This window comes from Lipophrys pholis (assembly GCF_963383615.2).
Source record: "Lipophrys pholis genome assembly, chromosome: 14".
Taxonomy (NCBI): Eukaryota; Metazoa; Chordata; class Actinopteri; order Blenniiformes; family Blenniidae; genus Lipophrys; species Lipophrys pholis.
Window position 1 is genome coordinate 9,911,235 of NC_137633.1, and position 13,518 is coordinate 9,924,752.

Below are 13,518 nucleotides of genomic sequence, written 5' to 3' on the forward strand. Positions count from 1 at the left end.
TTCAACAATCTCAGTCTGACGAAAGAATGGTAACCGCTAATACACTGTGTCCTATGTTGTTGTGTGCATTGTAATTGATTATCCATAAATCATTTATGCTGCTTTATTCTGGGTTCAATCCCAGCTCACTGTGGGCATTGCATTTATTTATCAATGAGGGATATGGGGCGTCTGCATGCTGCTGAACCAATGCAGTTTCCTGCAATTGCTCAATAAATTGCCATTCTTTCATTTATTCATAGAATAATCTCAATTGACGCCACAGTAATGTGATTACAGGTAATTTACTGCTTTTCGGTGGTATTTGTCGCCCCCTGGTGGAGGACGAGGTACACGCAGAAACCAAACAAAGCTGCATTCAAGACTCCGAATCCGTGCCAGATTTTCACCCTAAAGTCAAGTACGGATCCACAAAAGTACTATTAAGTTAGCAGACGCAGGGTGGAGGTGTAAAGTGTAGTCTGGCCCCGGTTCCGGCTGCCGTCGGCGTGAAGCGGCTCGGTTGCGGTGATTGTGTACAGCTCTGCGTCGTCCACCGCTCCTGCTCCTCCTCCTCCTCCTCCTCCTCCTCTTCTTCCTCCTCCTCCTCCTGCAGCTCACTTCCTGATTTCTCAGCAACAGATAGATGAGGACCGTTTGACTGCGGCCAGCGCGACGTCGTAGCCCCGATAACACAGCACCGGGAGCGGCTTTGGCTTCGCCGAGGAGAGTCGCCCCGCCGCCGCCGCCATGGCGGAGACCCCCGCCGCCGCCGCCGCTGCTGCTGCCGCCGCCTGCGTGTTCGAGGACATCCAGTATGAAGACATCCAGGTCGAAGCGGTAAATGTGACGGGGGTGGTGGGGGGGTTAACGTTAGCTCTGCTGGGATATGGAGGGGGTCTCTCTCCCTCCCACTCTCTCCCTCTGAACTCCAGAAAAAGGCCTTGCGGTTTTAATGAGAAGTACTAGAAGGCCTGAACATGACAGCTGGAGAGGCTCGGAGAAGCAGAACAAAAGCTTTTATTACCCCAACGGAGTAGGAATACTCGTAAACTGTACCAGTGGGAAAATAAGAGAGGGGGGGGGGGGTCTCAAAAGTAAAATAAGTGAACCCCCCTCCACTCCCCCACTCCCCCTTTCCTCTCTCACCTCTTCGCTCTCCTCAGGCTGTTGGCAGAGGAACTTTCGGGGTGGTGTTCAAAGCCCAGTGGAAAGGACAAGATGTGGCCATCAAGACCATCGAGAGTGACAACGAGAGAAACGCCTTCCTCGTTGAGGTACTTGCAGACTGTCCCCTCTGTCCAACATCCACCTTCCTCGTGCCTGTCATGGTTTGACCACTTCTCTTATCTGGACACTGGGATCAGGGGTGGGTTCAATCAAGTGTTTAGTTTAAGGTTAAAACTTTGTCCAGAAGTCACTGGCATGTGTCTTTGGCTCGTTCAGCAACCATTTGGCAGAGCAAATGATGTTTTAGTCTTTTCGAAAATAAAAAAGAGTGTGGTTCAACAGTAAAGGTTGCAGGTATTATTTAAAGAAACCAGGGTAGCCTATTAAAAGACAGGTAGGTCCTGGTCAAGTCCTAAAAAAAAAAAGGTTTAAGATTCAAAATAAAGTTTAAAGTCTTAGTCTGATTAAAAGAGATCATCATCTAAGTGTTCAGGTGTTGCTTAGTTGTGTCTATTTTAGAGTTTTAACTCATTTATGGAGTCTAAATCTAGTTTAAAGAGGTTAATATTTACAGTACTGGGAGTAATAAAAGACTGGCCACAATAAAGGTCTTTCAATGTTTATTATATAATCAGTAATTATTAGTAGGACAATACTTTTTTAATTAGGAGAGCTCATGTTTTGTAAAAAAAAAAAAAAAAAAGTACATTAAATGTGAACTTTTTCTGAGTTTACTCATACCTCATTGCTCTAAAACAAAAGTAAGATTCCGGAGTATTTGTTGGGTTTTATGCCTTTATTTTTACCCAGTTGTGAGCGGGAGCAGCTGTCCGTGGCCTTTTGTAACGAGCTTCGTCTTCTTCTTAGTAAAAATGATTGTTACTCTTTGGACCCAACGTGACTCTAACGTCTTTTATCCACTGCCAACAATGATATTAGGCCGGACATGTTCAGCCGGTTACATTGTTCTCCGTCTGCTTTTTCAGCGTCTCAACACAATCCTAAGCAGTGTCGCGAAAAACCGAGAACGACGTGTGAAACTCCCTGAAGTCAGGGACGTGGTCTGATTCACTTTTAAAATTACTTTTAGGTTTGAGTGTTATTACCTTTCAATACAGTGACGATTATCGTTAAGCGATTGATCGTTGAGAAACCAATGATGACTGAGCGGGAAAATGATCCTCTGATTGTGCCCCCCTATAAAAATATGTACATAAAACTGTTTTTGATACAGAATTTTTAAGTGCTACTACTATTGCTTATATTATACTGAATGTATCTAACAATTGTAATCATGTACTATACCTAAAATGTCAAAAAGTCTTTACTATTCCACTATTGGTCTTCCTTTTCTTTGTTTTTCTTTTTTGTAAAACTTTATTTTTATTACGAGTTTTTCGTGATCACATAGTAGGCAAAGAGAAATTATAAGCTTATTAAAAGAAATTACTATTGGTCTTCCTAACACCTTATTAACGTTGATTTAAATGAAAAACAACTCACGCTTGCATTGTCAATGACAGACATTTGATTCGGTTGGCCTTCGTACAAGTATCCAGTCACAAGCAATAATAATATGGTAAATAAATACAGATATGAATTTGAAATGAAAAACAACTAATTGGCTATTTAAAAAAAAAAAAAAGTGTAAACACCACACTACCTCCCAAACTGTGACCTCTCTGCTTCTCTTTCCAACGTGCGGTTTCTATTCTTCTCACCGGTCTGTGTTTGTGTACACGCAGCTCCGCCAGCTCTCCCGGGTGAATCATCCCAACATCGTTAAGCTGTACGGCTCCTGTGACAATCCAGTGAGTATGCGGCACTGCCAAGCAAACACAGCACATGTTGGAAAACACATCAGCGCAGCCCCGGTGTGATCAACTCATCATTCCTTGCACTGGATTTCCGAGCTGGAAACGCTAAAGTGCGGAACTTTGGATTCCCATTATTCAGACGTTATTTCTGAAAGATGCTTTCTCCGCCGGTGGAGAAACCGATGAGGGAAGCGCAAATATTCAAGGGTCGCAAATAGCGCGAGCAAAGACCCGTCTTCGGAAAAGCTATTCACACAGTTGTGTTGGGAGAAGGTAACGCGATATAACCCAGACGTTTCTTACTGGAGGCTAACCTCCGGCGACGGGAGAAACCAAAGGGGCCTTTGTCCACCATGATTTGTTAAGATCACCTTTTCATTACCAGAAACTGCCATCGAGACAAACTAAAACAATAAAAGAAGCTTTAATTGTTGGATAAAGAAACTTGCATTATATCTGTAGAAAATATCAGGGAAGCTGGCAGTCAATCATAAATTACTAATTGGTGTGAGAGGGAGGGGGGGGGGGCTGTAACGATGTGCAAAACACCCACGACTGGTTGCTACAGAAGCACCCAACCCGGTGCAGAGCGTACAGTGTGAACGATAAAACACTCTTGTCATAAAGCGTCTTTTGTTTAAAAGGGGAGGAGGTGCGATCACCGAACAGAGAGTATATTTACCGCGGTCTCCGGAGATGTCGTTGGATTAGGAGACGTGGCGATGAAAGGGTTGTAAAAATAGCCACCGAGTTTTCGTGTCTTGAGATATTGGAAGATGAAAGAAGTTAGTTTCTTTCAGATCTCCTGGTTGCCTGACTTGAGATTTTACAACGGGACTTGATGTAAAAGAGACCTAAACCTGCTGCACACTTTCCTCCCATTAGAAGATTATTGTGGCGTCTGCCCACTTTATCTTCCATCTTCCTTGTTTTCAGGTCGTTGCAGGATGTTGCGCCGTGATGTTGGTATTGTAGCGCCACTGCTGTGCTTTAATCTCATGCCGTTTGTGTTCTCAGGTCTGTCTGGTCATGGAGTATGCAGAATGCGGCTCTTTATATAACCGTAAGTCTCATTATACATACATAAGGTTAAAACACCAATGAATTAACCAGCAAGCCTCATATATATATACACACACACAACAATTTTAAAGTGATTTCACTGTGTCTCAGTCCTCCACAGTGCAGACCCTCAGGCCAACTACACGGCGTCCCACGCAATGAGCTGGTGTCTGCAGTGTGCCCAGGGAGTCGCTTATCTTCATGCGATGAAGCCGAAGGCCTTGATTCACAGAGACCTCAAACCACCCAAGTAAGACCCCCCTTTTTTTTTATATATATATATATATATGGCCAAACACAACAAAGTTAAACAAGTCAGACTTCCTGTGGAGAAGTCTGAAAACATGAGTACATGAGCGCCACACCGGAGCGTTTGTTATTCCATTGTCATTAACGGTCCTCAGTCATAAGGTTGATTTTTTTTTTTTTTTTTTTTTAAGTAAAATGAAAAAGAAAACCTTTGTACTTAATGTCATCTAGGTCAACAGTTCACATCCATCCGCCTCTTTTCCCTGCTGATCCTGACTGATTTCACAAGTTTTTTTTTTGTTTTTTTTTTTTAAATAACTTAACCCTACTTAAAGCCATACTTTTAAAAGTCCAGTAGGTGGCAGTAAAATGCAAAAGTCCGTTTTTGCATGCTCCTTAAAAGTATTAAAAAATAATAATAAAACGACCAGATTACTATTTTATTTTCGATTCTTTGCATCTAGTCGGATACACTTTGAACTGTGATGAATGTCTGGCCGTAAAACTTTCCTGTACATTTGAATTACAAGTCAAAAGGAGATAAATGGATATAAAATAAACACCAGACGTTAGTTCTACGTGTCATCGGTGGTGCAGTGTTGCATTGGAACGTATGCTTTGCACTGCAGCGCCCTAACTTTTGTTGAATGAAGTAAAACTCATTAAATGTCCGCTCTTTCCCAGCCTGCTCCTGGTGGCTCGAGGTACCGTGCTGAAAATCTGTGACTTTGGAACAGCGTGTGACATTCAGACCTACATGACCAACAATAAAGGCAGTGCAGCCTGGATGGCGCCCGAAGTATTTGAAGGTGGGTTTTCCCGCTGGAGGACGGTTGCCTATCTGAGAGCCGCACGTAGCAGCTCCTTCAGTTATATTTGTTAAAAATGTCAGTTTGCTCCCAGATAGAACCTTACTTCAAGAAAGAGAGAAATGTGGAGAGTCGTCGATCCTGCCAGACAAATGGAGGATCACTTTCGCTTTTTGACGGCGGTGAATATCATTTCTTTGTGTGATCTTCAGGCAGTAACTACAGCGAGAAGTGCGACGTGTTCAGCTGGGGAATCATCCTGTGGGAGGTCATCACCCGCAAGAAGCCCTTCGATGAGATTGGTGGCTCTGCGTTTTGCATAATGTGGGCCGTCCACAGAGGTGAGTGCCGACCTGAAAACATGCCGATGCCGCTTGGAAATGAAGTGGCGATAAGTCTGTGTCACGCGCCCGAGGATGGTTTTTGCATATGTGGCTCAAGGAAGAAAACCGAAGACTTTTCCTCGGAGGAATGTATCAGTCAAGAGAACATAACATTTCTCTGTGTTTTTTTATTGAAAGAAAACGCTGCAGGGTTAAACGTCACAATAAAACGCTGACTTTTACAATTATATTTAATGTGAATGTAAGTGCAAAACTCTTAGTGCAACCTTGATGATAGTTACCGACTGATATGGAATATTTGGGTTTCAGTATCATATTCAGATTTCAGGTTTTCTTGAAACACACGGCGATGTCAGGAGAAACTGCCCTGACATTACATGAGTCTAACTAAACCTGTGCGCTTAAAAAAGCATTTTTGCACAAAATTCAACATCACAGACTTATATAATAATACTTTGGTTTTGCAGTAGGGCTCGACCCCTTTGACGAGGCTCTGTACTATGCTGTACCATATATATATATATATAGAGGAGATGGTTCCACTAAGCAGTCGCAATACAAACAGTCCTTGACAGGAGCAGTTGTAGATGAGTGTCTTCGTACCTGCTGTTTGTTTTAGGATCTTTCCATATGATCCTCCACTCTGTCCCTCCTCACTGAAACAGTGAGTGGATCCCCCAGAGTCAGCATTCATGTGTACTGCCCGTAAGCTGATTAAAGTCAGTACCAAGGTAGCAGTGACAGTAATTTAGGTCGACTGTAGCTCTTTGCCCGGTCGAATTCACACACGGGACCTCGATCTCCAAACAATACCCTCCTCATCAAAATGCCCTCCGGTGCTGCAGGTACACGGCCTCCTCTGATCAAAGACCTTCCCGAGCCCATCGAGACTCTGATGACCCGCTGCTGGGACAAAGAACCCAGCCAGAGGCCGTCCATGAGCGAGGTCAAGAACACCATGAGCGATCTCATGAAGGTAATATCTGTGTCTATGATAAACGCATGGCATTGTGGAAAGAATATGACTGGATGAGCCAGAGACGGATGGTCCCAAGTTTTTTCCAATAAGCGTCTCAGAGGTCATGAAAACTTGAGTTGTGACACCTCGAACACTTAATACGTCAATTGATTGTCCCGACGGTAGTGATGTTAAGGTAAGAGCAATGCCGTGATATTAAATATTTATCAGTGAGAGACTTTTCTAAGGCAGGAGTTCCTAAAGTGTGGGGGCGGGGCCTCTGAGGGGACGGCTTGAAGCCATTGCAACAAGATTGATCCGGTAAACGTCAAAGAGAATGAGAAAAGTCTCCCTTGAATCAGTGATCCACACCTACGTGCAATTTACAGTGAGCGATTTACCCAAACAGGATGAGGAAAGCGGGGTACCCAGAAACCACTGATGCTGTCAAAGCGGTACAGGAGTTACCGTGGAACTTTTGAGTTCGTCTCGAGTTTCAGGACCCAGGCCAGTGAAAACAATCAGCTGGTGTGCAGCTGGAAGAAAGTTCACACATGTGTAAAACCTGCGGCTGGATCGCTTTCATCTTAAATCCAACCTCACTGTATTTGTTATGTTTTGGGGTTTATTTTCATTCAATTTTTTTAGGCCAAGACGCACAAAGACAAACGTTTTGCAGGTCTCCCGTTTGCATGTAACGCATACATGCCTGCTCGTCTGTGTGCGTCTCAAGCCTCTGCTTCTAATCTGCTGCAGTATAAGAGGAGGAGATGATTAATTATCTTCTCCCTAAAGAAGCAGCTGTGCTAATTACCTCTGTCTGTCAATGTTTCCCTAAATCGGCTTTAGTACCTCGCCCCTGCTGTTCCCTCCAGCTATGCCCCTGAGCCGTACAGCCCCACGGCCTGACTCAGCTTCCCCAGCCGACAATGACGGACTAACCTTGAAGAGTCCTCACCGTGCGATGGAACCGTTCTGACAGAAAATTCCAGCTTTTCTTGATCCCCTTCATCCAAAACGATGCCACCGTAGTGAAGGTGTTTTGAAAGTTGCCAAGAGCAAATTCTCCTCTGATGGTTGCACAGGTGTGAGGTTTTCCTCTCTGCTTTTTTTTTTTCTTACGGTATTTCCAGAGCCCAGTGTGGTTTCCTGTAGATATGAGTCACATCTGAACTTAGCAAAGCTTCCAGGATCGTCTTATGCTGCACTAGAGAAATGCAAAATGTGGCGGGTGGGGAGGGTTTCATGTATGGGAGCCGGGTGACATGACTGCCTTCGATACGCAGTGGGAAAGTTTTTTGTTTTTTTCCCAGCGCTCTGTCTGATGTGTGTGTGGATCTTTTTCAGTACTTCCCAGGCTCTGAGGAGCCCCTCAACCTGCCTCACCAGTCTTCAGCCAACAGAAGTGGCTCCTCGTCTGCCACAAGTACAGGTGACTGCTACTTCCATACAGTTTTCGTCTATTTCTGGGCCTGTCTCTGGTCAACAGTTTTGCGGCGCGTCTCGTTGCGCTCTAATCTATCGTGTGCTGCTTGCAGGGTCGTTAGCTGAATGCACCTTCAACAGTAACCGGAGTGATGACAGCCCCGAACACAGAAACTCAGTCGGCAGAGAGGAAACGCTGAAAAGCTTTGAGTCCAAATTCCCGCTGCAGTTCAAACCTTCAAAGGTAACATAACTGGACTAAAGTGTGCAGACTCCACAACTGCTTGGATATTCATTTTAATCAGGAATGATCTTATGACTTCAGACTGCCACGTTGCGGACCGGTCTCTCCAGGGTTTCTACTGTGGATTCTCAACCGGGACGCTCCCAGAGCCCCACGTACTCCACCAGCCCAGGAACCAGCAGCAGCCAATCAGAGCTGAGGATGACTTTAAGTCCCACAGGTATGAGTCCTCATGAGAAGCATAACATGTCTCACTAAAGGGGTTGAGTGGGAGGATGAGTCTCCCTTTATATGAATCACATTGTGTCCTACCAGCTGCCCAAAACTCTTACGCTGCACATGCTTTCCCTCACATCAAGCAGTAATTTCTGGTTCAAAGCTGAATTCTCTGATATTTTTCACTCTATATGATATTGTTGATCGCTGTTGGGGCCAATAGAAAGTTTAAACACTATTCTTGCTCTTCAATAAAACCTTGTCACCATCTTATTTATACAAAATCTTTGTAAAAGAAATGTGTGTTTCATTGAAACGATATATAGTTGATCCCTTTTTCTTTTTTATTATCATGAATATTAGAAAATTATAAGAGGGCAAAATCTTGCTGGGACGGGCATCCCCATGACCCCCTGATTTGTTTTCGTCTGCTGCTTCGCCCTCCACTAAAGCCCACCCCACACTTTGACAACCACTGATCTAATGTAATGGTAAGAAGAGCTTTTGTGTATGGATAAGCTCTGATCCTCCTGTAAGCCCGCGTCCTTTAAATAGTTCTTTATATGAACACGCATGACAAATCCCATAAAATCCCTTTCCAAATATTCTGTGGCGCAGGATGAGTTATGTGCGCGACTATACAAAGGTGACTGCACACACAAAAGCATCAGCGCTCCGGTTAAAGTGCACCGCTCACTCTGTGCCACCGAGGGGCAATATACTGCTGTCGGCGTGTTTTCTGCAGGTCCAGGCTTTGTTCTACGATACACAATGGCTGCATCATGTGTTTGTGTCTGTCTGTGTTTAGCTACCAATGGATTAGACAGCTCTTTTCCTATGGCCTACCTGAAACTGGATCATCAGTTGCAAGTAAGTGGAGAATTATTGGAGGACATTGTTGTGCCTTTTTTTTGGTTTTTTTTGGACTTACAAGAGCCGATAACACCAAGCAGGCTGGTTTTGAAAAGCTGATCAATCGTTTTTTGAAAGAACAAGGAAATGACACGCTTAGACCTGTTAACTCTTTTATTTAGTTTTCTCGCACACGCAATGGATAATGTACACCGTGGCCAGAATGTTTGGTGCTTCTTTATAACAACCGAAAAGTAATTTGAAATAGATGCAGCAACGCGCTGCGCTAAAGTCGACCAGTGCTGGTAAAGCTCAATCCCACGGTCGGTGATGGTTGATGTACGTATATATATGTTGTATTGTATATGTGTGTGTCGGGTTGGCCCTGCCACTGACGCTTAAGTTGAATAGTTTCATCTGTTTACGCCTCTGCCTGGCAAAAAGTGTAAGACTTCAAAATGTACGATTGATCGCACTTTCTTTTTTTGAATAATATCTAAATACCCTTCACCCACACAGTCATTCATTTTTGTTTGGCACCTTATTGCCCTCGTGGCGTTACTTCAAAGTTTACAAACGGATATTTAGTCCACCGCAACACCTCTGCCTCATGAATGTGTGTAGATTGTATGGCAGGTGATTTGCAAATATTGTAAACACAGTTTTAATCTTGTGTTTTTCATACTGTGTTTGAAATAGTTTTTTTTGTCATTTCTAAGTTATCTTTAGTTGGAATAGGCTGTGTTGTACAGTCGGATATGGTTTTTGTATCTTAGTTTTAGGTTCTCATGTCAATGTTGTCGTTTAACCAGAACTTTTAAGTGTCCCATGAAGTGACTACATTGTGTCTCTGCTCTTAGCCTCTTGCTCCATGTCCCAACTCCAAGGAGTCCATGGCTGTGTTCGATCAGCACATCATGATGGCTCAGGAGTACCTCAAAGTTCAGTCAGACATTGCTCACTTTGCAAGGAGAAAGTAAGTCAATCGTTCTCTATATGTTGCTGATTTGACACGATTTGTATTCATCTTAAGGATTTGTTATTATCCGGTGTAATTTCAAAATCTGCGCATCTAATAAGTCCATGTGTTGATCGTTGAGCGGTTTGATTGCTCTCCTGAGCTAACTGCGTTTGAATTCGCTGCTTTTCTTATTTACTGAGCGAATCGTTGGAGATGACTCCGTACTGCTGCCTCTGTTCAGACAGGAGCTGATGGCGGAGCTGGAGCAGGACCAGCGAGAGCAGCAGACCTCATCTCGGCTCATCCAGGAACACAGCAAGCTGCTGGAGGACAACGGCAACCTCCTGATCTACTGCCAGGGCCTGAAGAGCAAACTGAGTCTGATCAAGAGTCAGAACCACAGCTAGGACCATCAGACAGGCTGCAGCAGGCTGTACACGTCCACTCTGCTCCCATCTGTGCTGCATCTTCCTCTGATGGATCCATCGCTCCACCCACCCCCCTCCCCCACCCGCCACCCCCCAAGAACAAAAAGTAGGGAGCTTCATTATCCTGAGAACAGCAGTCAGTCAGACAAAACGATGTATCAGGATGACGGTACAAGAAAAAAAAAAAAAGAAAGTTCATCTGAAATGGAAGTTCTTGTTTTTCCCAAGTGAACTTTAAAATCACGACATGATCGCTCCGGAAAGAGGATCTAGTATTTTCGTCTCGGATCGTTGGCAAGTAGCCAAAAACACTGAGCTTTCTGATCGTTGCTCTGCGGAGATTAAAGCCTAAACGGATTCATGCGATGAGCCACAGGTTGGGGGAAGCTGTGGGGAAGGTGATCATCACACTGCTGAGGGAAAAAAAACTCATTTTGAATCTGAGTTATATTCATGATACTTTTGTCATGTAAACAAAAAAAACAACCCCTGTGTATGACTGGACTGGACTGAAAGCCAAGAGGGCGATAGCATATTAAACCGTTTTATTCCCGGTCATATTGACAGTTTGCAGAATGCAACATTTCTTTATTTGTTGTAAAACAACAAGTCACACCTGATAAGTGGAATCTGATTAGAAAAGCTGCTAGGCACAAGCAGAACCAGCAGCTTCTGCTCTGTTAGGAGGGGAAAGGAAGCACAGCATAGTAATGTCAACTCAAGGTCAACAACAAAATAAATAAATAAAAGCTGCTGGCTGCTCAGTTGAGTCATTTAAAAAGACTTTAAGGAGGCAGAGCAGCAGAAATAATCTCGAGGTCCGAGAGATGCCTTTGCCTGGCATGATTTTTTTTTTTTTAAATCTTCTTTTTAATTGTTGCGATGAAATAATGTTAAGAAGACACACGCTGAAGCTTTGGCGTGAACCTGTAACAGTTATGGCGGTTGCAGGCTGTATATAAAGATTTACCGCATATTTCAAGATCGAACTAGCACCAGAGGAATTGTGCGATATATTTCCTACGGATCCCAACAGATGTTAATAATATTTTTTAAATGTGAAATACCTCCAGTATTCAATAGTCCTGCATGTAACTTCTAAATGATTGAGCTCCGGAGAGCTCCTATCTGGGGGGGGTACGCGCTGATAAAGTGCTGCTTACAGTCCAAACGTTGTTAGTTTGTATTGGAAATGTACGTAGTGTTGTCACTGCAGACTTCGTCATGTACATGTCTGCTCACTAATAGAAAGGAGAGAAAGAAAAAAAATAATGCATACCAGTATCCCAAGTCAGCCTGACTTTAAATATGAGTGCCTTGAGTTTCCTCAGGTAATCACTTTTCAAAAGATGAACATCTTCACTGTGTTGATGATGTGGCTCGTTCACAGTGGTATGACAGGACCAAACTGATTTCATCTGGAGTTTAATTCAGAAAAAATACCCTCCGAACCCACGACTGCATTTTCCCCCCCCCGAGGGTTTGGAAGACATTCAGCCAGTAACTTTATTTTTTATTTTTACTTTTTTTTTGTAATTCTGTCGTGTGGGGGGAGGGGGGGGGGGTTAAAACTACAACTAATGAATTTTCTACCAGTTTTACTGTGAATACAAAGTGTTGCCAAAGGATTACTGCTTAGGAGACATGTTGCCTCAGAGCAAAAACGAAAACTGTTTAAAAAAAGAAATAAAAAATGACTGCATTGTACGAATTATATTTTATAGTTGCATTTTACAGCCCAAATTCCAAAAGTTGGGACAATATGTAAAATAGAAGCCGCTTTAATTCGATGGCAGCGACACTTCTTAATGTTAACATGAGTAGCGTCCCATCGGAGCTGCTCAACACTGCTGATTTTCCACTTGTTGTAAATTATCTGCGCTGTAGGCCCAGACTTTTCGACGCTGAAGCAATATTATGAATGTGGTTTGTCTTGCTGAACTATGCAAGTCCTTCCCTGAACGAGAAGTTTTCTGAATACCGAGTTCTAATGCCTCCCTGTACTGTTTAGCGTCGACGGTGCCTTTTCCGCGTGCGTAAACTGCTCACGGGCACTAATGCAGCCCAGTACCATCGCGAGATGGAATGACTATGTGCTGCAGGTGGTTCAAAGAACTATTTTTGTCTCATTTATGAAATTCTGACCATCTTTACACTGTTTTTTGAAGGCTTTTTTTTAAATGCCTATTTTCATTGTCACCAATCCACTCAATCAGCTTTTCCCCACTTTAGATATGGGAGATGTGTTACTGAAATCAAATTCAAAATGAACTAAAGAGGTTTTTTTTAATGATACGTAAAAATGTCTCCCTTCCATCACCTGACATGCTGTTTGTTTTATTGTGAATAAAATCTGGGTTTGTGGGATTTGCTAATTGTTGCATCCACTCTTCCTTCTGAACTGTACTTGTTAGTAATCATGGTGGGGTTTTTTTTTCCGGGATGTGTGATCTCCCCTCATACCATCAGAGACACAAGAGTTTCATTGTGTGCTGATGGCACGACTCGCTCTCTGTCCAAAGTGCACGGCATCTGTGGATTTAAAAACGATTTCAATTGTTTGTTACTCTGACCTCAGAACCTTTCTTTTTTTTTTTTTTTTTTTTTTTTTTTTTTTTAACCTTACATTTCAATTTACTTTGGTCCCAAAATGTTAGTGGCATTTATCTATGGTGATATTTTCAGTAATTTTGTTTATATACTGGTCTAATTTTCCACTTTTAAACTGCGTTTACTCAACAATCCATCTTCTGTACCGCCGTCTCTTCCCAGCTGTGCTATCTCCATGTATTTTATATTATTCCCGGGCTCCCATCCTATTTGACGGGACGGTGCAAGACGTTACACAACTGCCGTCGAACACGAGCGTTCACCAGGACCACAGGCATGTGCAGCGTGCGCGTTGGGGGGGGGTCTGGGCGAGTTCAGGAATAGTGACGGGGCAGTCGAGCTCACAGAGAAACCGCTTTGTCTGCAGCACCACGGCTGAACCTCCCACTCGCGC

The 13,518-nt window shown here is 43.5% G+C and overlaps 1 protein-coding gene across 1 annotated transcript; it reads left to right on the forward strand.

The window, feature by feature from the left end:
• The first annotated feature begins 331 nt into the window (after nucleotides 1-331).
• Nucleotides 332-12,878, forward strand: LOC308119894 (mitogen-activated protein kinase kinase kinase 7-like). Its single transcript, XM_080480170.1, has 14 exons — nucleotides 332-819; nucleotides 1,146-1,256; nucleotides 2,895-2,960; nucleotides 3,984-4,029; nucleotides 4,140-4,278; nucleotides 4,962-5,086; nucleotides 5,299-5,427; nucleotides 6,276-6,406; nucleotides 7,736-7,820; nucleotides 7,927-8,057; nucleotides 8,139-8,277; nucleotides 9,082-9,143; nucleotides 9,986-10,101; nucleotides 10,328-12,878. Exons 1-14 carry the CDS (start codon nucleotides 730-732, stop codon nucleotides 10,491-10,493), a joined length of 1,536 nt encoding a protein of 511 aa, XP_080336296.1. The 5' UTR covers nucleotides 332-729; the 3' UTR covers nucleotides 10,494-12,878.
• Nucleotides 12,879-13,518: the final 640 nt, after the last annotated feature.